The sequence below is a fragment of the Pundamilia nyererei genome, unplaced genomic scaffold (assembly GCF_000239375.1).
Source record: "Pundamilia nyererei isolate P.nyererei 1_Seehausen unplaced genomic scaffold, PunNye1.0 scaffold00059, whole genome shotgun sequence".
Taxonomy (NCBI): Eukaryota; Metazoa; Chordata; class Actinopteri; order Cichliformes; family Cichlidae; genus Pundamilia; species Pundamilia nyererei.
Window position 1 is genome coordinate 1,088,745 of NW_005187460.1, and position 17,696 is coordinate 1,106,440.

Below are 17,696 nucleotides of genomic sequence, written 5' to 3' on the forward strand. Positions count from 1 at the left end.
AAAAAAAACCAACCTGTGGACAACTTGTATTTATGTATCAACAACATGGTGAGATGTGGCAAAGCTTTTTATTTTCTTTTAACTAATTCTTTGTGGCACAGGAGCTGCAAGCATGCTGGTGCAGCCTGTGACCAGCAGGGGGCCACCTCATCTCTCAATGGCTGCCTTCCAGTTAAAGCTGCACAGGATGCCCTCAGTTATTCACACTGTGGAGTGCTGCGGCTTAAAGTGGCCACATTAATTAGCAATAAACAAAACTACCAGAATTAAAGGGTTTATTCTAAAATACATAATCTACAGACAGAAGATGATGTGAATCCAACTTTGATCAGGCAGGAGCATGTGTTAGAGATGTCCATCAGGCCTCAGACTGATTGGCGACCTCCGGTGGCTAAATGTGAAAAACCTTCAAACCAGAAACTAAAAACATTTGCTGTCAAAGTAAAAACCGGGCCTTACTGATGCAACAATTTCTTTTCTGTTTTTTCCCTTCTGTCCTTTTTTACTTTTACTTTAAAGGGAACAGTTTCAGTTTCTGGTTAGTGGTGAACTTGGCAGTTTCACCAGCAGTGAGCAGTCTTCAATAGAAACTATAGACACAGAAGCCACCTGGAAGTATTCAAAGCAATTTCGAGGTTATCACTAGAACGCTGTATAAATCCCCTTTGTGACGAATTTCCACCTGGCAAACGCCAGAAAACACTCGTGAAATAGACATTTTTCCTCTAGCGACCGGAAGTTGCCAGGGAGACCCCTGACCGGTCTCTTGCCCTGCGTGGGTAGGATCTTAATCATCATCTCTGAAGCTTTTGTGCACCCTGTCCAGCTATTAACCACCAGGCAAGTGGCCTAACTTTACTCCCAAACATAACTTTTTGAGTAGAGCTGGTGTGAAATTATGTCTAAAAAGTACTTCTGGAAACACCAGGCAAACAGCCATATACAGCTCCATTACAACCGTCCACACCATGGACAGTGATGAGAAGATAAAGCAGAGTAAGATAACCAAGATGAGGGAACGTACTATCAGGACTCAGTCTGTTTATCCCAGGCATATCCTACACAGTATCAACGGGTGAATATATGGCAACGACAATCACTAGTTTGATCATAAGCTGGAGAAGTACCTTATCAGTCCAGCAGCGCGTTGCATTGCCATTGACAAGCACTTATAAAGGTGGGTCCCTAAAAAGGGACCAGCTACTAGAAGAACAAGAAAAACGAAAGGAGCAAGACCTGTCAAAAAGCATGCAACATTCATGACAAGGTGAAGCCTCGATGGCTCCAACAGCCATCACTTAACAGGAAGCTGTAATGAAAACTACAGGGGGCGAGGGGGGGGGCGACATCCTCAGACACAGGTATGGATTGACGACTGCAAAAGAAAAACACTACAATTAAGATGTCTCCCTCCACTTACATCCTAATCAGTCCATTTTATAAGGAGCTACATTATAAAACTATGTTAAGAGGCCTCAAGTCTTACCAAGTCATCGTATCATTGCTTAACATTATCATTATGCTTACCTCGGCAAGCCGTTAACAGTCCTAAAAATCACTTATCAAGACAAAACGCTAGGTTTCAAGTTCAGTATATTACTGTATGCCTTACATTAGAAATTCTAAATTTATTACAAAAGAGAGAGAGAGAGAAAAAAAGTGCATTTATACCAGTAAGAACCAATTCATTCTTGGTGATGTCTTATAGCTCTGTTTTGCAAATACTCTATTTAAAAAGAAAAAAAAGAAAAAAGAAAGCAGCAAATATGATTCTCAGCTTGCCTACAGTATTTAAACTCCTGTTGCAGTGTTGGTTTCTTCCCCAAACAAAAATGCGCACGGGTTGATTAAACCTGCCTATAATCTGCTCTTCGCACATGTGCGCGCTGCCTCCGTTTTAACTACATGGACACTGATTAGACAATATGCATGAAAAGGGAGGACAAAAGAACCACACACGTGACGGCTTTACGTTATGGCAAGCCTCCCCGTTCGGACGACGACTAGCGCGATAAATGGAGAAGGAAAAAAACAAAACGATACAAAAACAAAACCCATTTACTCTAACGTGCATCACTTAAGAGGTGATCGTATGCCATGCAATATTTTGGTACTGCGGTGGTAAAACCTTAAGAGGACAGATGTACTGCATCTCTTTGCCTCCGACAAGGGAAGGAAAATAGCTACAAGCCTGAAGATTTTCAGCAACCAAGGGAAGAGGAAGTAAACGTGAAACGGAGGGAGAGAGGAAAAGAAGAAAAAGACCCATGTGTATGCACACGAAATGCTTTGATGATTTTTGCAGTGAAAGGTGCAAAACAAACTGTGTGCACATTGTTACATAGTAAAAGCGCCTGTTTTTATTATTTAGCCTCTGGCACGAGCCTGTTTAAACACCTGTGTGGGGTATTTGGGACTGTGGCACCCTATGCTGTTTCAGATAATTCCTTTTTGTTTTGTTTTTAAAAGTGTACCTATCTGCCACCCCCCCTCCCCTCCCAGCCGTCATCTATGTCAGACTAATTTAAAAATAAAAAATAAAAAAGAGGAAAAAAAAAAAATATCGAGGAGGGGGGGAGGTCGAACTTGGCCTCCGTTTTGCCCTCACCTACCTAGAATCCCTGCGGTGCTGTTGGCGAAAAGTCACTTTTGAGCATTTTGGATTTAGTGAGGCGTTTTATCCGAGAGGTATGTGTATATCCCCAGTTTACCCTCCCCACACCCACCACCCTCCTCCCACCCTCCCTCAGAGAGACAAACAGGGCAACGGGGGAGGGGAAATGGAGGCTATCCGCAGAGTGGAGGGTCAAGGCCAGTCACGTCCCTCCAGCTCTAGTTTCTCCCCACGTTCTGGGCAGTGCAATGAGTTCCCCTGTTACCCTCCCCTTCATTAACCTGGGGGACAAGCAAACACAAGAACAGAGGAGACACTTTTAAACCACATCGTGTGAACAGATGCATGCAGAGCTGATAATGAAGCGGTTAAAGTGCGATTCTGGATCAGAAAAAATGATTTGGGAACAAAATGTATCATTGTTTATCAATGAGCTGGGTGTTTCATCACTTCCAGAGGAGGGCTGAGGGGTATTTCATTTGGGTGACATCATTTGGTGAACATACCTAACAGGTCAGTGTCCTGCGTGGACCAAAGGGGTGGCCGGGTTAGACGCCGTAGCAGGCTGACAGGCGCTCCTTCAACAGAGGAGGGAACTGCTCAGAGAACTGCTGCCAGTTCTCCTCTCCGACCTGGTCCTTGAAGCCATGCAGGATCTTGGAAAAACAAATGAGACTTGATAAATTCTGCAGCAGGCGTTCAAATCTGAAGGTCAGACTTTGTGGGCCAAGTCTTTCGCAGGCTGATAGCAGACTGTCTTATGGCAACCTTAATGGTAGATTTTCTCACTGGGTTGCTGTGCTTGACAATCTCAGTTTGCAGCAACTGAAGCGAGATAACTTGATAAATCATAACGTGTTGTTGACATATTCAAACAGACTGGAAAATGTTAAAAGTCACCATAATATATGGAGGGGTGTCTGTTCACTGCAACATCAGTTTATGGTCTCAGTTGCTGGCTTCATGTGTTATTCAATACACAACACACTTGTTCTGACTGTAAAGACACTAAAGAGATAGCTGTTCAGTTTTTTAAGCTAAAATAGCTTTGACATTTATATCACAAATAAACCAGCTAGTTAGCACTAGCTCTTTAGCTCCTCCTTACCGTCCAAATAAAGTCACGGACAGCATAACAACCACACGACGACAATCAAAATTAAAGGCAAAGTTTCATAATGGCAACCCACAAATTAATGTGTAACCTTAAAGTGGCATCATCCATTTTCAATATACAGTTTTTGTACATCTAGCTATGACCTTGCAACTGCAGCTGCATCTTGGGCCGAGCACCTAAAACTAATTTAAAGACCCCTCCACGATCTGGATTGCTCAAAGTAGAGGCCTAATGTTTTAAGCTTTAGCAAGAGGGGTTTCTAAGGCTACCATGGGTATTAAATGCACCCAGAATTGATTAGTATTGATTATTATTATATTATAGTACTCATTATTGACTGATCAGCTTGACTTAGTGATGTACCACACTTCTCAGACTTCAAAGCCATCTGCACCATGCCGTCAGATTTCCGATGTCTGATTAATGATCATCATAGGTCGGTGACCCAAAACTACACAAGAGGGAACGTTTTAATCACAAACGCTGGTCCATCCTGCAGACTGTCACAGAAATATGATTTTTGATGAAGTATTTACCTTATAAAACATGTCCCTCAGGTCGTCCTTCGGGTTCACCCATGAGGCCACAGCATCACAGAAGAAAATAAAGTCCTGAACACAGAAGACTTGTTAACTCAGCACTTGCCAAAGTAGACCTCCCCTACTTCTCTAACCCCTTTAAAGCAATATCACCTTACCTGCACCACTCCTGCAGGGTTCACGCCGATCATCACACAGATTCCCCGGAAAGCAGAGTCCTTCTCCTCATTATCTCTTATATTCCTCAACGACGTGCACCTGTGAACAGGAGCAATGTGGCGACAGAAGAATGAGTTCAACTTGGGTTTTTTTTGTTTGTTTTACAGCAGCTCCACTTTGAGCAATTTTTCAACTATTTTCAACTATTTTTAGTTTTTCATCTTTTTAAACTAACAAGTTAAAGAGTTTTTACTCATGCTGTGAAAGTAGAACGTGAAAAAAAAAAATCAATCATATATGGTAATATCCATACTGGGACTCACCATGGCCTAATGAAATGCTGCAGCTGTGGCGCCACTTCCTGAGGACACACGAAACCCAGCCTGCCGATCGTAATGGCTGCATAGAGAGACATAAAAGAAGCCGCTAAGTCTTCAATATCAGAATCAAATTTAAGAGACACACTTATCCACTTATCATCATTCTGTAGCTGATTGTTTACCTGTGTTTTCCAACAGAGTCTTGGGAGTGTTGGGTCTATTGATGATCTCCACCAGGTGTGGCAGCACCATACCCCCATACGGCTGCATTTCTGCACCTGGAGAGACACAAAGAAGAGAAGGAGGCAGTGAGCATCCTGCAGTGTGGATACAACATGGTAACGTCTCTAAGTGTGTTAAAGCCAGGAATTCATTGCCAATCAGGCACAAGACAGAATCGGACCTGCTTCAATCGAATAAAAAGGAACACGTGAAAAACCTAAAGCTGAAATATCAAAAATACCCAACACTGATTTAACTTTCTTCAGGGCTTCATTGGTCATAAGTTACTGAGAAGAGCTTTCAGGTCCTTAAAAAAAAAAAAAAGAAAGAAAGAAAAGGGAGTGTCTGAACACTTATCAGCAATAAAACCATTTGCAGTTACCAAGCCCTTAAAACCTAAACAAGCCTTGGTGTCGTCTCTTATTAAATTCAATAGAAAAACTAGTTTCTTACTAAACTATTAAATAAGATTTGTGAATAGTAAAAATCCATTTTGAGAATCAGGTTCTGAACACGTCTTTGATTCAAGTTTGTCTCAGCCAAAATATGTCGCCCACACTGAGGCAGAGTTTACAATTCCTGAACGTACGAGCTCAGACTGCACAGGCCTGCATGCAACATGTACTGTGAATGATCTGGATCAGAAAACATTATGGGAACAAAATGTATCACTTTGTGTCAATGAGCTGGGTGTTTCATCATATCCAGATACTGGGGGGTGGGGGACGACAGGAAAACCATCCACAGTAAGATCTGTTACTTACCCATTTGCATGGAGATCTCCCCTATGGCCCAGGTGGCGTTGTTACACACGGAGATAAACTCTGGGTTCAGGTTGAGCCCAAGGATGGGCATGAACTCAGCTGGAGAAGAGAAATGGACACTAGTTACAACAATGATTCACAAACACACAGCTGGATATTCATTTCAGCCTCCTATTTTTTACAGCTCATCATTAAAGACATGAGCTCATGAGTGGCTACAACAATCACTAAATCTGGGTGTTCCCTGGTAATAAAATGAGAGGGCAGCTAGTAAATCAGTCAAAATGTGACAAAGTTGCTCTGATAACGCACGCTCACCAATACAGGGCTTCACGTGGAGGAAGCATGCCTTTGTTAGATCGCCCAGGAGAGCAAAGGAGCTCTGCCTCACCTCGGGCATGGTATCCTGCAGCAGAACCACATAACTTGGTGTTACACAGGGATCACAGAAAACTCAGGGGGAGAAAAAACCCAAAAAAACCAAAACAGAAAAACTAGTTTTTGCATGTAGAAAAATAAAGAGAACTTCCATCACACCTGCATGCACTGGAAAAGCAGGGTCATGATGTTAGAGCGAGCCACAAGCTGTTCCACGTGTCCTCCCAGACCTTCAGCCAGGCCGCTCAGCAGATCCAAGGCCACAATCATGAAATCCTTGTCAGGAGCTTCATACTGGTCTGGATGCTGGTTGTACATCTATGTAGACAGAAAGAAAAATGTGAATTTTTAAGCACCAGTTCAAGATTTAAACAGACTCCACCACATTTATTCTATTCATGCTTGCTCTCTCACCATAGCCTGAGCAAGTGTCTTCTGGACTAATGTGACACAGCGCTGATAGACGGGCTCGCAGTAGGGCAGAAACCCACTTTGCAGGGCGGTGGCTACTGACGACAGACACTGAAAGACATCCGGACAGCACAGTTTTGTTTGGGTTTTCTTCTCCTTCCTCTAAATGACGTAAAGCATTTTTTCTTCGACATACTTGGACATGTCAAACAGAAAACAGGATAAACCCTGTTTCTAAGCAGCGCTAAATTTACTCACCTCCAGCAGAGGGAAGAGATCCTTGTCTTCGTCCTTCAGCTCGTTCCACTTTGCAATAAGAGGGGGCATCAGCTTCTGAATGTACTCCTGAAAAAGCAACACAGTGGTAACAGCTCAGGCTTTCTGCAACAAATCAATGATTCCCTGTTATTAGTCTCCTCCCAAAGCTAAGCAACCCGATCGACTTGAGTAAATTCAAGACAAATATACAAGATCCAAATCTCAAACTCACAGGCTGATTGAGATGGTGACCCACTGAATCTGCCAGAGTTCCTATGGCATCATACAGGATGAGCAGATTCTTGTGCTGGTACTTCCCGAAAGCAAAGACCAGAGTGTCCAGAATGTAACTCAGATATGGCACCAGCTCTGTGCATGCCTCTTCCTCCAAGGTCGCAAATGCACTGAGAAAAAAAACAAGATGATGAAGGTCAATGCTGAATCTACACACACAGTCTTGTGGTCCAGGAATACCACAAGCAGGATGTGGATCAGAGTACAATATGGGAACAAAGTGTATCATTGTAAGTCAATGAGCTGGGATTTTCATCACGTCCACGTTAGAAGGGAACAACGATTGCAGCGTGGCTCACCTGCAGGCGGCTTCCTGCACCTTCTTGTTGCTGTCCAGGATGCGTTTCAGGAGCTCCGTCATGAGCGGTTTGAGATATGAGTCGGGGGGCTGGGAAACCACCCAGTGTGCATAGCGACTCAAGGTCCAGCAGGCAATGGAGCGGACCAGGGCCTTTTTGTCACACAGACACTGGATGAGGTGAGGGATGAGCTCCGGCAGGTAGGGCACCATGCCCTGCATGCAGCCTAAGCACAGAGTGAAAGCACGAGTGAGAACGACACCAGACCTTCTGCAGTCAGCAGAGCAAATCTACTGATCCTAATAATCATTCGCCAGCAGTATGTGGCATAATGCAGCTCTTCCCTGTGAAATTCTGTCTCACACCAATGTGTACTTGCGATGTGCATCAATTTAGGCGTTATATCACGAGAAGACTGCACAGCTTATTTGCTTCAGAGGAGACGATACAAATGTAGGTTTCTCTGCTTTATGCCTCTTAACCAACACTCAGACTTCAGATCTCACTGCATACATGAAACAGAAGCAACTCAGTTCTGTTTTAGTACAAATCTACTACGTCACTTGTTGTAAACAGAAACCTCAATCGCAAGCTTAACTGATGCTTGCTTAATCCATCGCGCCCACTGCGCTCCACACTACTGAGGATCAGAGCTTAACTCATACTTATTCAACCTTGCTGCAATAAAGAACGCTTGAGGAGCTCATTCCTACAAACTCTGTGAAACTAAACACTTCTTTCTGTGACAGGTTCATTCTGACTCTCTTGCCAATCTGGGCAGTCATTAATCCATCTGCAAATCACTCTTTATTCATGCAAAGTTAAAAAAATTAGGCTGAACAGTTTGTAAGATTGCATTTGCATTCCCTCTTTTGCTCATGAAACAGACCATTTACCTGCATGCAAAGCCCGACAAAACATGATTGGTTATTATAAGTCAGACATTCCAACACAGACATCACTTTATACAGATTACTTTTGACAGATGTGGTTCTGCATAAGGTTGGCGACCTAATTAGGCACCGTTGAGGGAATTCTAGGTATCAGTTGAAATGGGAAAGTACCAAATCCCAGTTCTGCATCCAAAAGATTCGAGAAGTCCCCTCTCTACGTTTCTGCCTCTTTCCCAATTGAGAAATATGAAGACTGCTTTAGCAATTTCAGAAAGAACAGTTTGACACAAATTACTTTTCCAATCAGGATTCACCACATCCGCAGATAATGCCAGTAACTTTGAATAAAGCATAGACGGCACTGTGGGGGTGATTTCTTAATCAAATCAGGTGTCCTGGTGATACCAACCCTGTGCTAATGAGGCATGACATTAGAAATCTATAATGTGTCCTTCAGAACACCAAGTGAATGTCTGCATGAACATGCAGACAGGCTTTTTGCACACTGCATATAATAAGGTTAAACCTCATTACTAGATCTCAACTAGGGACAGATAACCATCTATGCATAACTGGAAACATTTCAGGAAGGTGTAGCTCGGGTTTTTGCAGCTCTGACCACTAACCAGAAAATCTGTAGATTGCATGAAAAATGCGTGTCCTTTCATCTTACCCTCAGCTATGGCCCCCAACACCAGGATACCAGACTCCTTGATCACCCAGTCAAGGTGAAAGAGCAGGCCTTTCAGGAGAGGCAGGAGGTGGGGTAGCAACTCGTCACGGAACACGTTGGCCAGCACGTCCAGTGCTGCTGCAGAACATTTCCCTACATGAGAAAGAAAAGTTTGGTTACAACCCGACACCTAACCTGCCGTTTCTCTTATATCACCTGAAACTACAGCAGGTTTAACTTTTCTAAAAACTCACTGCATGTACTTCCTGAATGACATCCACATGTCCACTCACAGCTTAAAAGGTAATAGATCTGTGCTACATTTGGGAAGGGGCCAGTTGGCATATTAATACCTGATATACAACATAAATGGAAACCAAAGTACAACCGGTCAAGTCACTACACTCACATTCTGGCAAATAATGTGTTTCTCCACCACTTACGCAGATTCCAGTCAGACAGCGTGTCGTCATCGTCGTCGTCGTCTTCCTCGATGTCCTCCCCCTCCTCCCCCTCGCCTCCTTCATGCTGCAAAGTGACCGTGCGCGACTTGTGGAAACGGGGTTTGATGTCCTGCTCGCTGTCTGGTACCGCCTCGTCCTCCTCCACGTCACCCTGGGGGAACGGTCAAAAAGCCGATTGATGGCAAAGAAGTACAGCTGGGTATCCCAAGCATTCAAATACCTACGATAGCACTCACCTTCAGTAGTATGATGTCTATCTCAGAATACTTCATCCCATTTACCAAGATAGGGATCAGTCTATATTAAACAAGTGAGACAAAAGAGAATATCCTTGATCAAAAAAACACAGATGGAAATTCACACTAATAATAGACACATACTAACAATATTTAACAAGCTACTCACTGCACTAGGTGTCCGGAGAGCACCTCTTTACAGATGGGTTGCTCTGCTAGAGTCAGCCAAAACTCGCAGGCCTCCAGAGCCACGTTCTCGTCAGGGTCCTGGGTTCGCTGCAGCATGTACTGAAAAGCAGATGTTTGAGAATGGGAATGTGTGATCAGGTGAGTGGGAAGGGAGGAAAAAAAACAAAAACCAGCCTAAGAAGAAACTTGAGAGAAATCTGGATCAGAAACATTAGGAACTTGAGGTATCATCGTGCTTCAATGAGCTGGGTTTCTCATCACATCCAGATGGGCTCCAAGTTCCACGTATTTACACGAAAATGTGGCGTACGTGTCCTTTTACTTCCACTGTGTGCTCCACAGCTGGTTATCTGGTTGTCCTAACACTCACCTGGATGATGCTGTGCATGTGGGGGATGAGGCGGTCGATGCGGACCTCCAGTAGCATGACCAGGGCTCGGCATACATTCTTCCTGACCTCAGAGTCCTCATCTGCTGCCAGCGCAAACAGGCTCTAACAAAGGAGAAGAGGAGCAAAAAGAAATGAGTGTGAAGTAGGCACAAAACTAACACAGCAGCCTGATACCGAAGCACACACAAGCCCACCTCTATGAAAGTGTCAATGTTGTCCATCAGGGCTTGGGCTCGGCCGATGATGAACTGGTTCACGCAGGCTATGGCATGGGATCTGCAGAGCAACAACAGCAATGATCAGACATTGTAGTGATGAAGAAACTGGTTCAAATGAAAATGCCTCAGATAAGAACCTTGTATAACTTACATGTGCCTTTCATTTAAACAGAAAACACCGGAAGGCTATAGGTCTACATAACGTAAAACAATAAATCTGCTAATAAATAAAGGAGTTATGAAAAGATCTGATCAGATAAGCACATTAAAACTCGCTTACATGCTCACAATGGTTCCTACCGTAGTATAAATATTGTAATGAGGAAGAAAACTAACCATATACAGTCAGGCAAATGTTAGCATAAATCACACCCAGATTCTCTCTTTCTTGTACCTAATCTTGGGGCTGCAGTGCTTGAAGAACTGAAGGAATTTGGGTATCATTATGTTGAGGGGTCTGTTCAGAGCGTCGCTGTCCAGCAGCTCCGATGAATCCTCGCAGATCTTCTGCAGTGCGCCAAATGAGCCCTGAGACACGGACATACACAGAGAAGCTGTCAAATCAAACGCAAACGTACAGGGACACAGAGGAGAGAACGAAGACCGCATCAGACAACAAGACCGGAGCAAACAAGTTCTGAATGCACTGCAAAGACTCTGCCTATCAGCTGAGAACATCTTTTTCATGTCAAGCACATGTGCGACTATGAAATCGTCATCATAAAAGGAACGACTGGAGATATTAGCTGCTCCAACACAGATATTACAACTAATCCTGCCTGATTTTCATCTGTTTTATTATTATTACTACTACTATCACGACATCTACTGCTCCATTTCAAAGTCCATGCAGAGCTATATCTGGTTCTTCTCAGGAATCATTTGCAAACTATGACTTTCCAGTTAGCCTTGTTGTGGCTGTCTGTGTGGGATGAATTCAAACTTATGTCTACTTCAAGGATACGCGCCTCATTCAATTGTCAGATACTTAAACCAGAGCAACTATCTAAATGAGTCAAATGCCAAACAGGAAGTGCAGACCTCGCACGTGTTGTAGTCCTCTGAGTTGAGCAAGTTGCAGAGCTGAGGCAGCAGCTCGGGCCATGTTTGCAGCTCTCCTTTGGAGGCAATAGTTGTGATCAGGATGCCTACAGGAGAAAACGCAGTTCAGGTCAGTTGTTCACCACTGACAAAGACCGCAACCTTTGGCCTATGCAGAAGCTCTGGATCAGACAGTATGAATACAAACACCTTCACAGACACTCAGATGGATTTTATGCATCATTTCCAGAGAATAACATAAGGACACACAGGGATTAAACTGGTTACTCTGTGTGTAAATAGATGGTATATAAAGTTATAAAACCAACACAACCAATAAACTCACCAATGGTGGCACGGATGAGCGGCGAGGGATCGCCGATGTTGTTGAGGCATTCCTGCTTGATGAAGTCAGCAACGGCTGATGGGAAGTTCTGGTAGTGGGCTTTGACATTGTTCTTCAGTATCAGACCACTCAGAGAGCGAGTCGGCTCATCTGAGAAGAAGAGAGGGCAGTTAGAGACCAAGATGCCAAGCCATCAGCGTGAATTTGGAGTCTGATCACTACATCAAAGTGCACAACGTTTTCCACTACTCAATCCTGAGGACGTGTAATCCAACTCTTCATCTTACTTTAAAATCTGTGTGCCCTTCATTGTGGAATTCAGAGCAATCACTCTTAGTCAAAGTGAACGCAACAGTTTTTCTCAGTCTATTTCATATATAAACTCTTGCAAAGGTGGATATTCATATTCAAACTAGCTCCAAGTTTCAAATCATTAGATCAGCCAATCGAAAGGTATTCCCTGTGGGCCAAAAGACAGGCTTCAGGCTGCTCTAAGCACTCAGATCTCAGAGGTTTTTCCTACTCTTGGCACTCGCTCATGCCAGGAACAATATTATTTATACACACTCTGAACACAGAAGCACCACTCACCTATTATTATTATTATTATTCAGACCTTCTGATTGTGAGGGACAGCCAATCAGAAGAAAGTCCGCTCAAAGAGAGCAGACTTACTCTGAAGGGAAAGGGATGAATGCAGAGCTGCTGCAAAGCCAGATGTAAAATCGATAAGGATTCATTTGAACCTTGAAGAGTTCAGGGCTGCTCTGGTAGAGGCATGAACAAATTCCTAAATTTTTTACCAAATATAACAAATCTATATCCCTAAACTAAGACATGTTGTATCCAAAGCAACGGTGACAGCACGGTTCAATATACTTGTCCTGTTACATTTATTGGTATATGTTTAAGTGCTACGTTGATTAAGCAATTGATGCGTCACTGCTGTCAGTCTGTGAGAAGAGTACAAGTGGCACAATTCATTTTTTTGCCCCCTCACACTGTATAAACATGTATGCAAGGCCTCTGCTGGGAATGAGGCTCCAACACAATAAGTAACATTCAGTGCATCCAGCTATTACGTGCAACAGGAAGCACTAAATTCTCACCATAATGGATCAATGATCTGAGGGACATAAGACGCACGTGCCAGACTACTCACCTTCAGTTTTGAGTCGTGTAAGGACAAAGATGAGATAGTTGTTAAAGTCAGGGAACTGGTTGAGTTGTTCGAGTTTCTGAAGTGGCAGTTAAGGATCATTTCACTTTCAAATCACCCTTTCAGTCTGAGCCAAACAAAGCTCAGACTGAAAGGGCTTCTTATAGATTACTCATTTATGTTAATCGCACAGATGTGATGTGACATTTCTTCCATCATGTATTTTTGGTCAAAAATATACTGTAAGTGAAGAAAAGTAGACAGTATAGATGCACTTAGTCCTTAAAGATGACTGAGGTGTCATGTCACAGTTGCTACCTCGCCTTTGCTCTCGCAGCTCCTACAAAATCCTCAAACACTTTCATTGTTATACTACATTAAAAGCAATAAAGGATCAAAATTTAATTAAATACCATTAACCAGTTTTATTATGCACACTCAGAACAGACTGAAGTAGGATACTTGTTGGACAGCTCTCTGTGTGACTGTGTTAGGTGACTGGGAGTCTTTGAGCAGCTGTAGGACCTGCTGAAGTCCCTGCTCATCTGGCTGCCACTCCATCCTGACACACACACACACACATACACACACACAAATTAATCCACATTTCTCTTTAAATTCAAAGGAAAATATTAAGAAACACGTAAGCAGGTGAGGTCTCTGGATCAGACAGTATGAATACAAACACCATCAGCAACAGGTCAGATGTTTTTTAATGCATCATTTCCAGTCGACATGCACGTATATAGTTGATATAGGCAAAAAAGAAGGATGCCTGTACATAGAAGAACAAATCTTCACACAGGAGTAATGCAATGGACCTGAAACTACCACAGGATGCCAATCACGTTGTACATTTCATCAGATGGTCTTCTGCTGGGCTTTTATCCAATCAATCACTACTTAAAACAAGATACCTCTGCTTAATGACATGCAAAGTTATTGGAACCCAGTGAGGGTTTACTGTAGTTACTTAATGCATGCATGCACGAAACAGCTGAAGGAGAAAAGATCAGTTCTAAAACAAAACTGCGCAGGTGTCGGTTGGGAGCTCTCTGGCCGCCTTCATAGTGGGTTAAAGGGTGAAACGACCCGGCGGCACCGGGACTGGTCACCCCCCGTCAAACACCTAAAACCCTAATTGCAGCATGCGGCACAAAAACGAGGACATCAGACAACAAGACCAGCTAAAATCTCTGTGACCCGGCTTAACTGCTCCAAGTTAATCCTACCCCCATCCCCACCCCCACCCCACCCGGTCCTCCGGTCTGAGTTGCGGAACCGCGTTGCGCTTCGATATATATTTTTTTCGCTCGAATTTCAACGCAATGCCGTAACACGTGGGCCCGAGCCGCGCGGTTAGCCCGTTTTGGGAGGTAGAGGGTCACACTCACTCAGCTGTGGCTGGTCAGAGTGAAGAGGGGAAAAAAAGTTCTCAGGAAATGAGTTAGCAACGAAGCAACGATCGCCATGTCCGGCTCCAGGCTCATAATCATGTGGTTTACCTTTACAACATTTAGCTTTACTGGCTAGTTTTCTCCAATTATAAAATCCATTATCGATTAGCTTGTAGATTGTTTGCGCTATGGACAGCTGACCCCACTAATACCCAACCTGCCCTTCTTGCTAGGGCCTGGTCGACAGGGCAGTTCCCGGCTGGAGGCTCACAATGTGGTCGGCATGAAAACAAGAAAATTCTGCCGTTAGCTATCCAAAGAAAGGGCCGAGCTGAGCAATTATTTTGCAGAACAATAACAGCCATGCGGTCGTTTTAAACATAGCGGTTAAACATACGGATGTCAATCAGTATTGGGTAATAAGTAGGTGAACACGCTTTGTAAGTAGGCGCTAGCCGCTAAATCGTCAGGCATCGGAGTTCGACTCACTCTGCTAATGCTAATACTGCTAGCAAGGCTAATGCTATTTAACTGAAACTTGCTTTGATTTTGTAAAACGCCTTACCCGATGAGTAGGAGTGATCGAGGTATTAAGAATTCGTTGTTAAAGTGCAACCCTATTAGGAGTGTACGTACAATATTAACTTGAAAGTTGAATAATCAGTACTGGGCCGCTCTTCTCTTCTTCTTCGTAGCGGTTCCTCTTGTTCAAATGAGCACGCCGATTGAAATTGACCCTTGGCGGCTTCCGTCACACATTTGACTGACTACGCGAGATTTGTCGTAGACTGAAAGGCAACTAGTTTTACTATCCATATTTGGTTAAACATAAATAAAAAAAAATACATTATTATACAAATACAATAACAATATATAATACTATAATTAAATACTACCGCCAACAAAAAATAAGCATTTTGTTTTAAATAAACGTTGTATGCACGCAAGTTGTTTTTTTTTAACTAAAAATGGAATTAAAGACGACCTAAAAGATGGATTGTGCATTAATTAGGAGTTAAATGTAGAAATAAATGTAGTATAAATGTAGTTAACTGCACAGAAGTTCGTTTTTTTCTTTCCTTTAGGCGTCAGCACAGCAGAACATCTGCCACTATCTCACTGTGTTCCAAGCTCCCTGTCACACCAACCCTCTGCATTTCCTCCGTCACTACATTCACAGATCTTTTCTGTGGTCACCTTCTTTGCCAGATCCATCTTCAACACTATCCTTCCTCTGTAAATGTCCAAAAAATCTTAGCCTTGTGCCTCTAACTTTGTCTCCAGTGCTGTCCCTCTAATCTTGTCCATCTTCACTTATTTTGTTGTTGCTACCATCTCCAAACAATACATGATAGCAGGTTACTACCATCTTGTAAACCTTCTCTTTCGCTGCTATCCTTCTGTCATAAAGCATCCCTGACACTCCTCTCCACCCAACTCTGATCTTAAAACTCAAAACTTAAATCAATCAATCAATCTATCTATCTATCTATCTATCTATCTATCTATCTATCTATCTATCTATCTATCTATCTATCTATCTATCTATCTATCTATCTATCTATCTATCTATCACAACCAACTTAACCATGTGTTACAATTATGGCCTTTTGGGTTTTGTTATTAAGTGTAATCTCTAATCATTACACCTAAATTGTGTGTTACACCATATTCCTCCAGCATGGTGTTGCTTAAACAGTCAATATTAGTAATTTAAATCAAATGTGATGGCTGTACATGTATTTGACAGACATTTTATTTATCAAAATATAAAGTATATTGTACAACAATGTAAAAAACTAAGAAAGATGTTAATATTTCCAACACACTCAAAATCATTTAAAAATCAAATTCAAAGGATTGTCATTTACCCCACAACCCAGATTGGATTGGAATAGAGTGGATGGATGGCATTTACAGAACATATGTGTGAGTAAATAGCAACAAATTCAGACTCTTTTTCCAGTGACTTCATACAGGTCATGGATATGATAAAATTAGATTCAGTGTTACCTAAAGACGCTTTATGTGAAAAAACAAACAAACATCTGTTTAAAGCACAGTTTTATAATTGTACAGATAACTTTTATTTTTATTGAGTTTCCTGAGATACTTTATAATACCATAAAGTGTTTTAGCAGGTGGTGTCAGTATAATTTGTCACTCTGTGCACTTTGATTAGGGTTAATATGCAGATTCGAAATAAATTGTAAACTACTGCACATCCTGCAAATGTTTCGACTCTTAAAAATACTGCTGTTGGTGTTGTCATAGTCAGGCTCAATGCTGGGCAAAATGTGGGATGCAGAGCGAGTCGACTTTAACTGAAATAGAAAAAGTAGCCAAAAAATAAACAATAAACATGATATGATTAGATGGAACAAACTAATGCAAAAGCTGAAAACTGTGACAGAGAGAGACATAAAATCAGCTTCAGCAGACAAATCTTTCCAGTGACCCAAATGCTCTGCAGGCATCTCAAGAAAAGGGCTATCCAGAGGTTTCCCATCTTAAACAATCGTATATTAAACAAACAAACAAACAATGTGCCAGATGAGGTGTGGCGATATAGCCGATGTTAGAGTACTTCCAAAGGAGAGGGCATGAAGTGTTTCTCATAGCCGGATGTAAACTGTTCTTCCTCTGATGAGCTACAGAAATCCCCTGTCTCCTCATAGGGATCATCCATTTTGTTGTACACCTCTCTTCCACCCTCCCTCTGATCATCTGGGCTCTCCATCTCTGAGGACTCATCTCCCGCCACTGGCCCTGTTAATCCCTCAGAGTTCTTGGGCTGTGTCTCACTGACGGGAATGCAGATAAAGTCCAAGGACTCATTAAACTACAGAGAGAGAGAAAAAAGGATTTGAATAAATAAGGGAGCCTTTAGTTGCAAAGTGTATATAAGACTGGCAGAATTATGACATCATAGTGGAATAAAAAACCAAAACTAAACATGATATGGTCATATACTAATGCAAAAGCTGCAAATCATGACAGAGTTAGACTACAGGCCATTACAAACCAAGCACACAAAATTCTGAATTTTTGTGATCTGAACTTGTCATCTAATGTATACAAACACCAAAAGTGATGCATTTTGGGAGAAAATCTGCCCTCAAAAAGCACACAGTGAAAAAAATGAAGTTGACATCAAGCGATGATGAGCTGGTCAGGATGTTTCTAAACTAGAAAAGTAAGAAACTGAGATCCTGGGTCCACCCAATTCTCACGAGAAGGAAGCAGCAGAGAGAATTTCCTGGTTTAATCCAGGACTTGAAGCTGTATCACAGCTGCTTGATGAGACAGAGTAC

At 42.5% G+C, this 17,696-nt stretch overlaps 2 protein-coding genes across 3 annotated transcripts in view; both read right to left on the bottom strand.

Annotated features, from left to right (window-relative positions):
• Positions 1–1,820: 1,820 nt before the first annotated feature.
• On the bottom strand, positions 1,821–15,125 carry LOC102205069 (transportin-2). Of its 2 annotated transcripts, none has more exons than XM_005734541.2 (25): positions 15,019–15,125; positions 13,448–13,547; positions 12,989–13,064; positions 11,827–11,976; positions 11,481–11,587; positions 10,834–10,967; positions 10,416–10,497; positions 10,201–10,323; positions 9,811–9,929; positions 9,642–9,702; positions 9,385–9,556; positions 8,942–9,094; positions 7,376–7,601; positions 7,015–7,186; positions 6,783–6,869; positions 6,528–6,635; positions 6,273–6,431; positions 6,054–6,141; positions 5,736–5,834; positions 4,932–5,027; positions 4,753–4,828; positions 4,429–4,528; positions 4,268–4,342; positions 3,121–3,270; positions 1,821–2,895 (listed from the first exon to the last, which is right to left on the bottom strand). In XM_005734541.2, exons 2-24 carry the CDS (start codon positions 13,544–13,546, stop codon positions 3,163–3,165), a joined length of 2,670 nt encoding a protein of 889 aa, XP_005734598.1. In that variant the 5' UTR covers position 13,547; positions 15,019–15,125; the 3' UTR covers positions 1,821–2,895; positions 3,121–3,162. The 2 variants fall into 2 exon arrangements, with proteins under 2 accessions (XP_005734598.1, XP_013766729.1); XM_013911275.1 differs by having other exon boundaries at positions 14,948–15,125.
• A 995-nt stretch (positions 15,126–16,120) lies between these two features.
• il12rb2l (interleukin 12 receptor, beta 2a, like) overlaps positions 16,121–17,696 on the bottom strand; it is a 14,438-nt gene continuing 12,862 nt past the window's right edge. Inside the window, exon 16 of the mRNA XM_005734542.1 lies at positions 16,121–17,224. Coding sequence (XP_005734599.1) covers positions 16,961–17,224 — 264 coding nt within the window. The 3' untranslated portion in view covers positions 16,121–16,960. The remainder of the gene's footprint in view (positions 17,225–17,696) is intronic.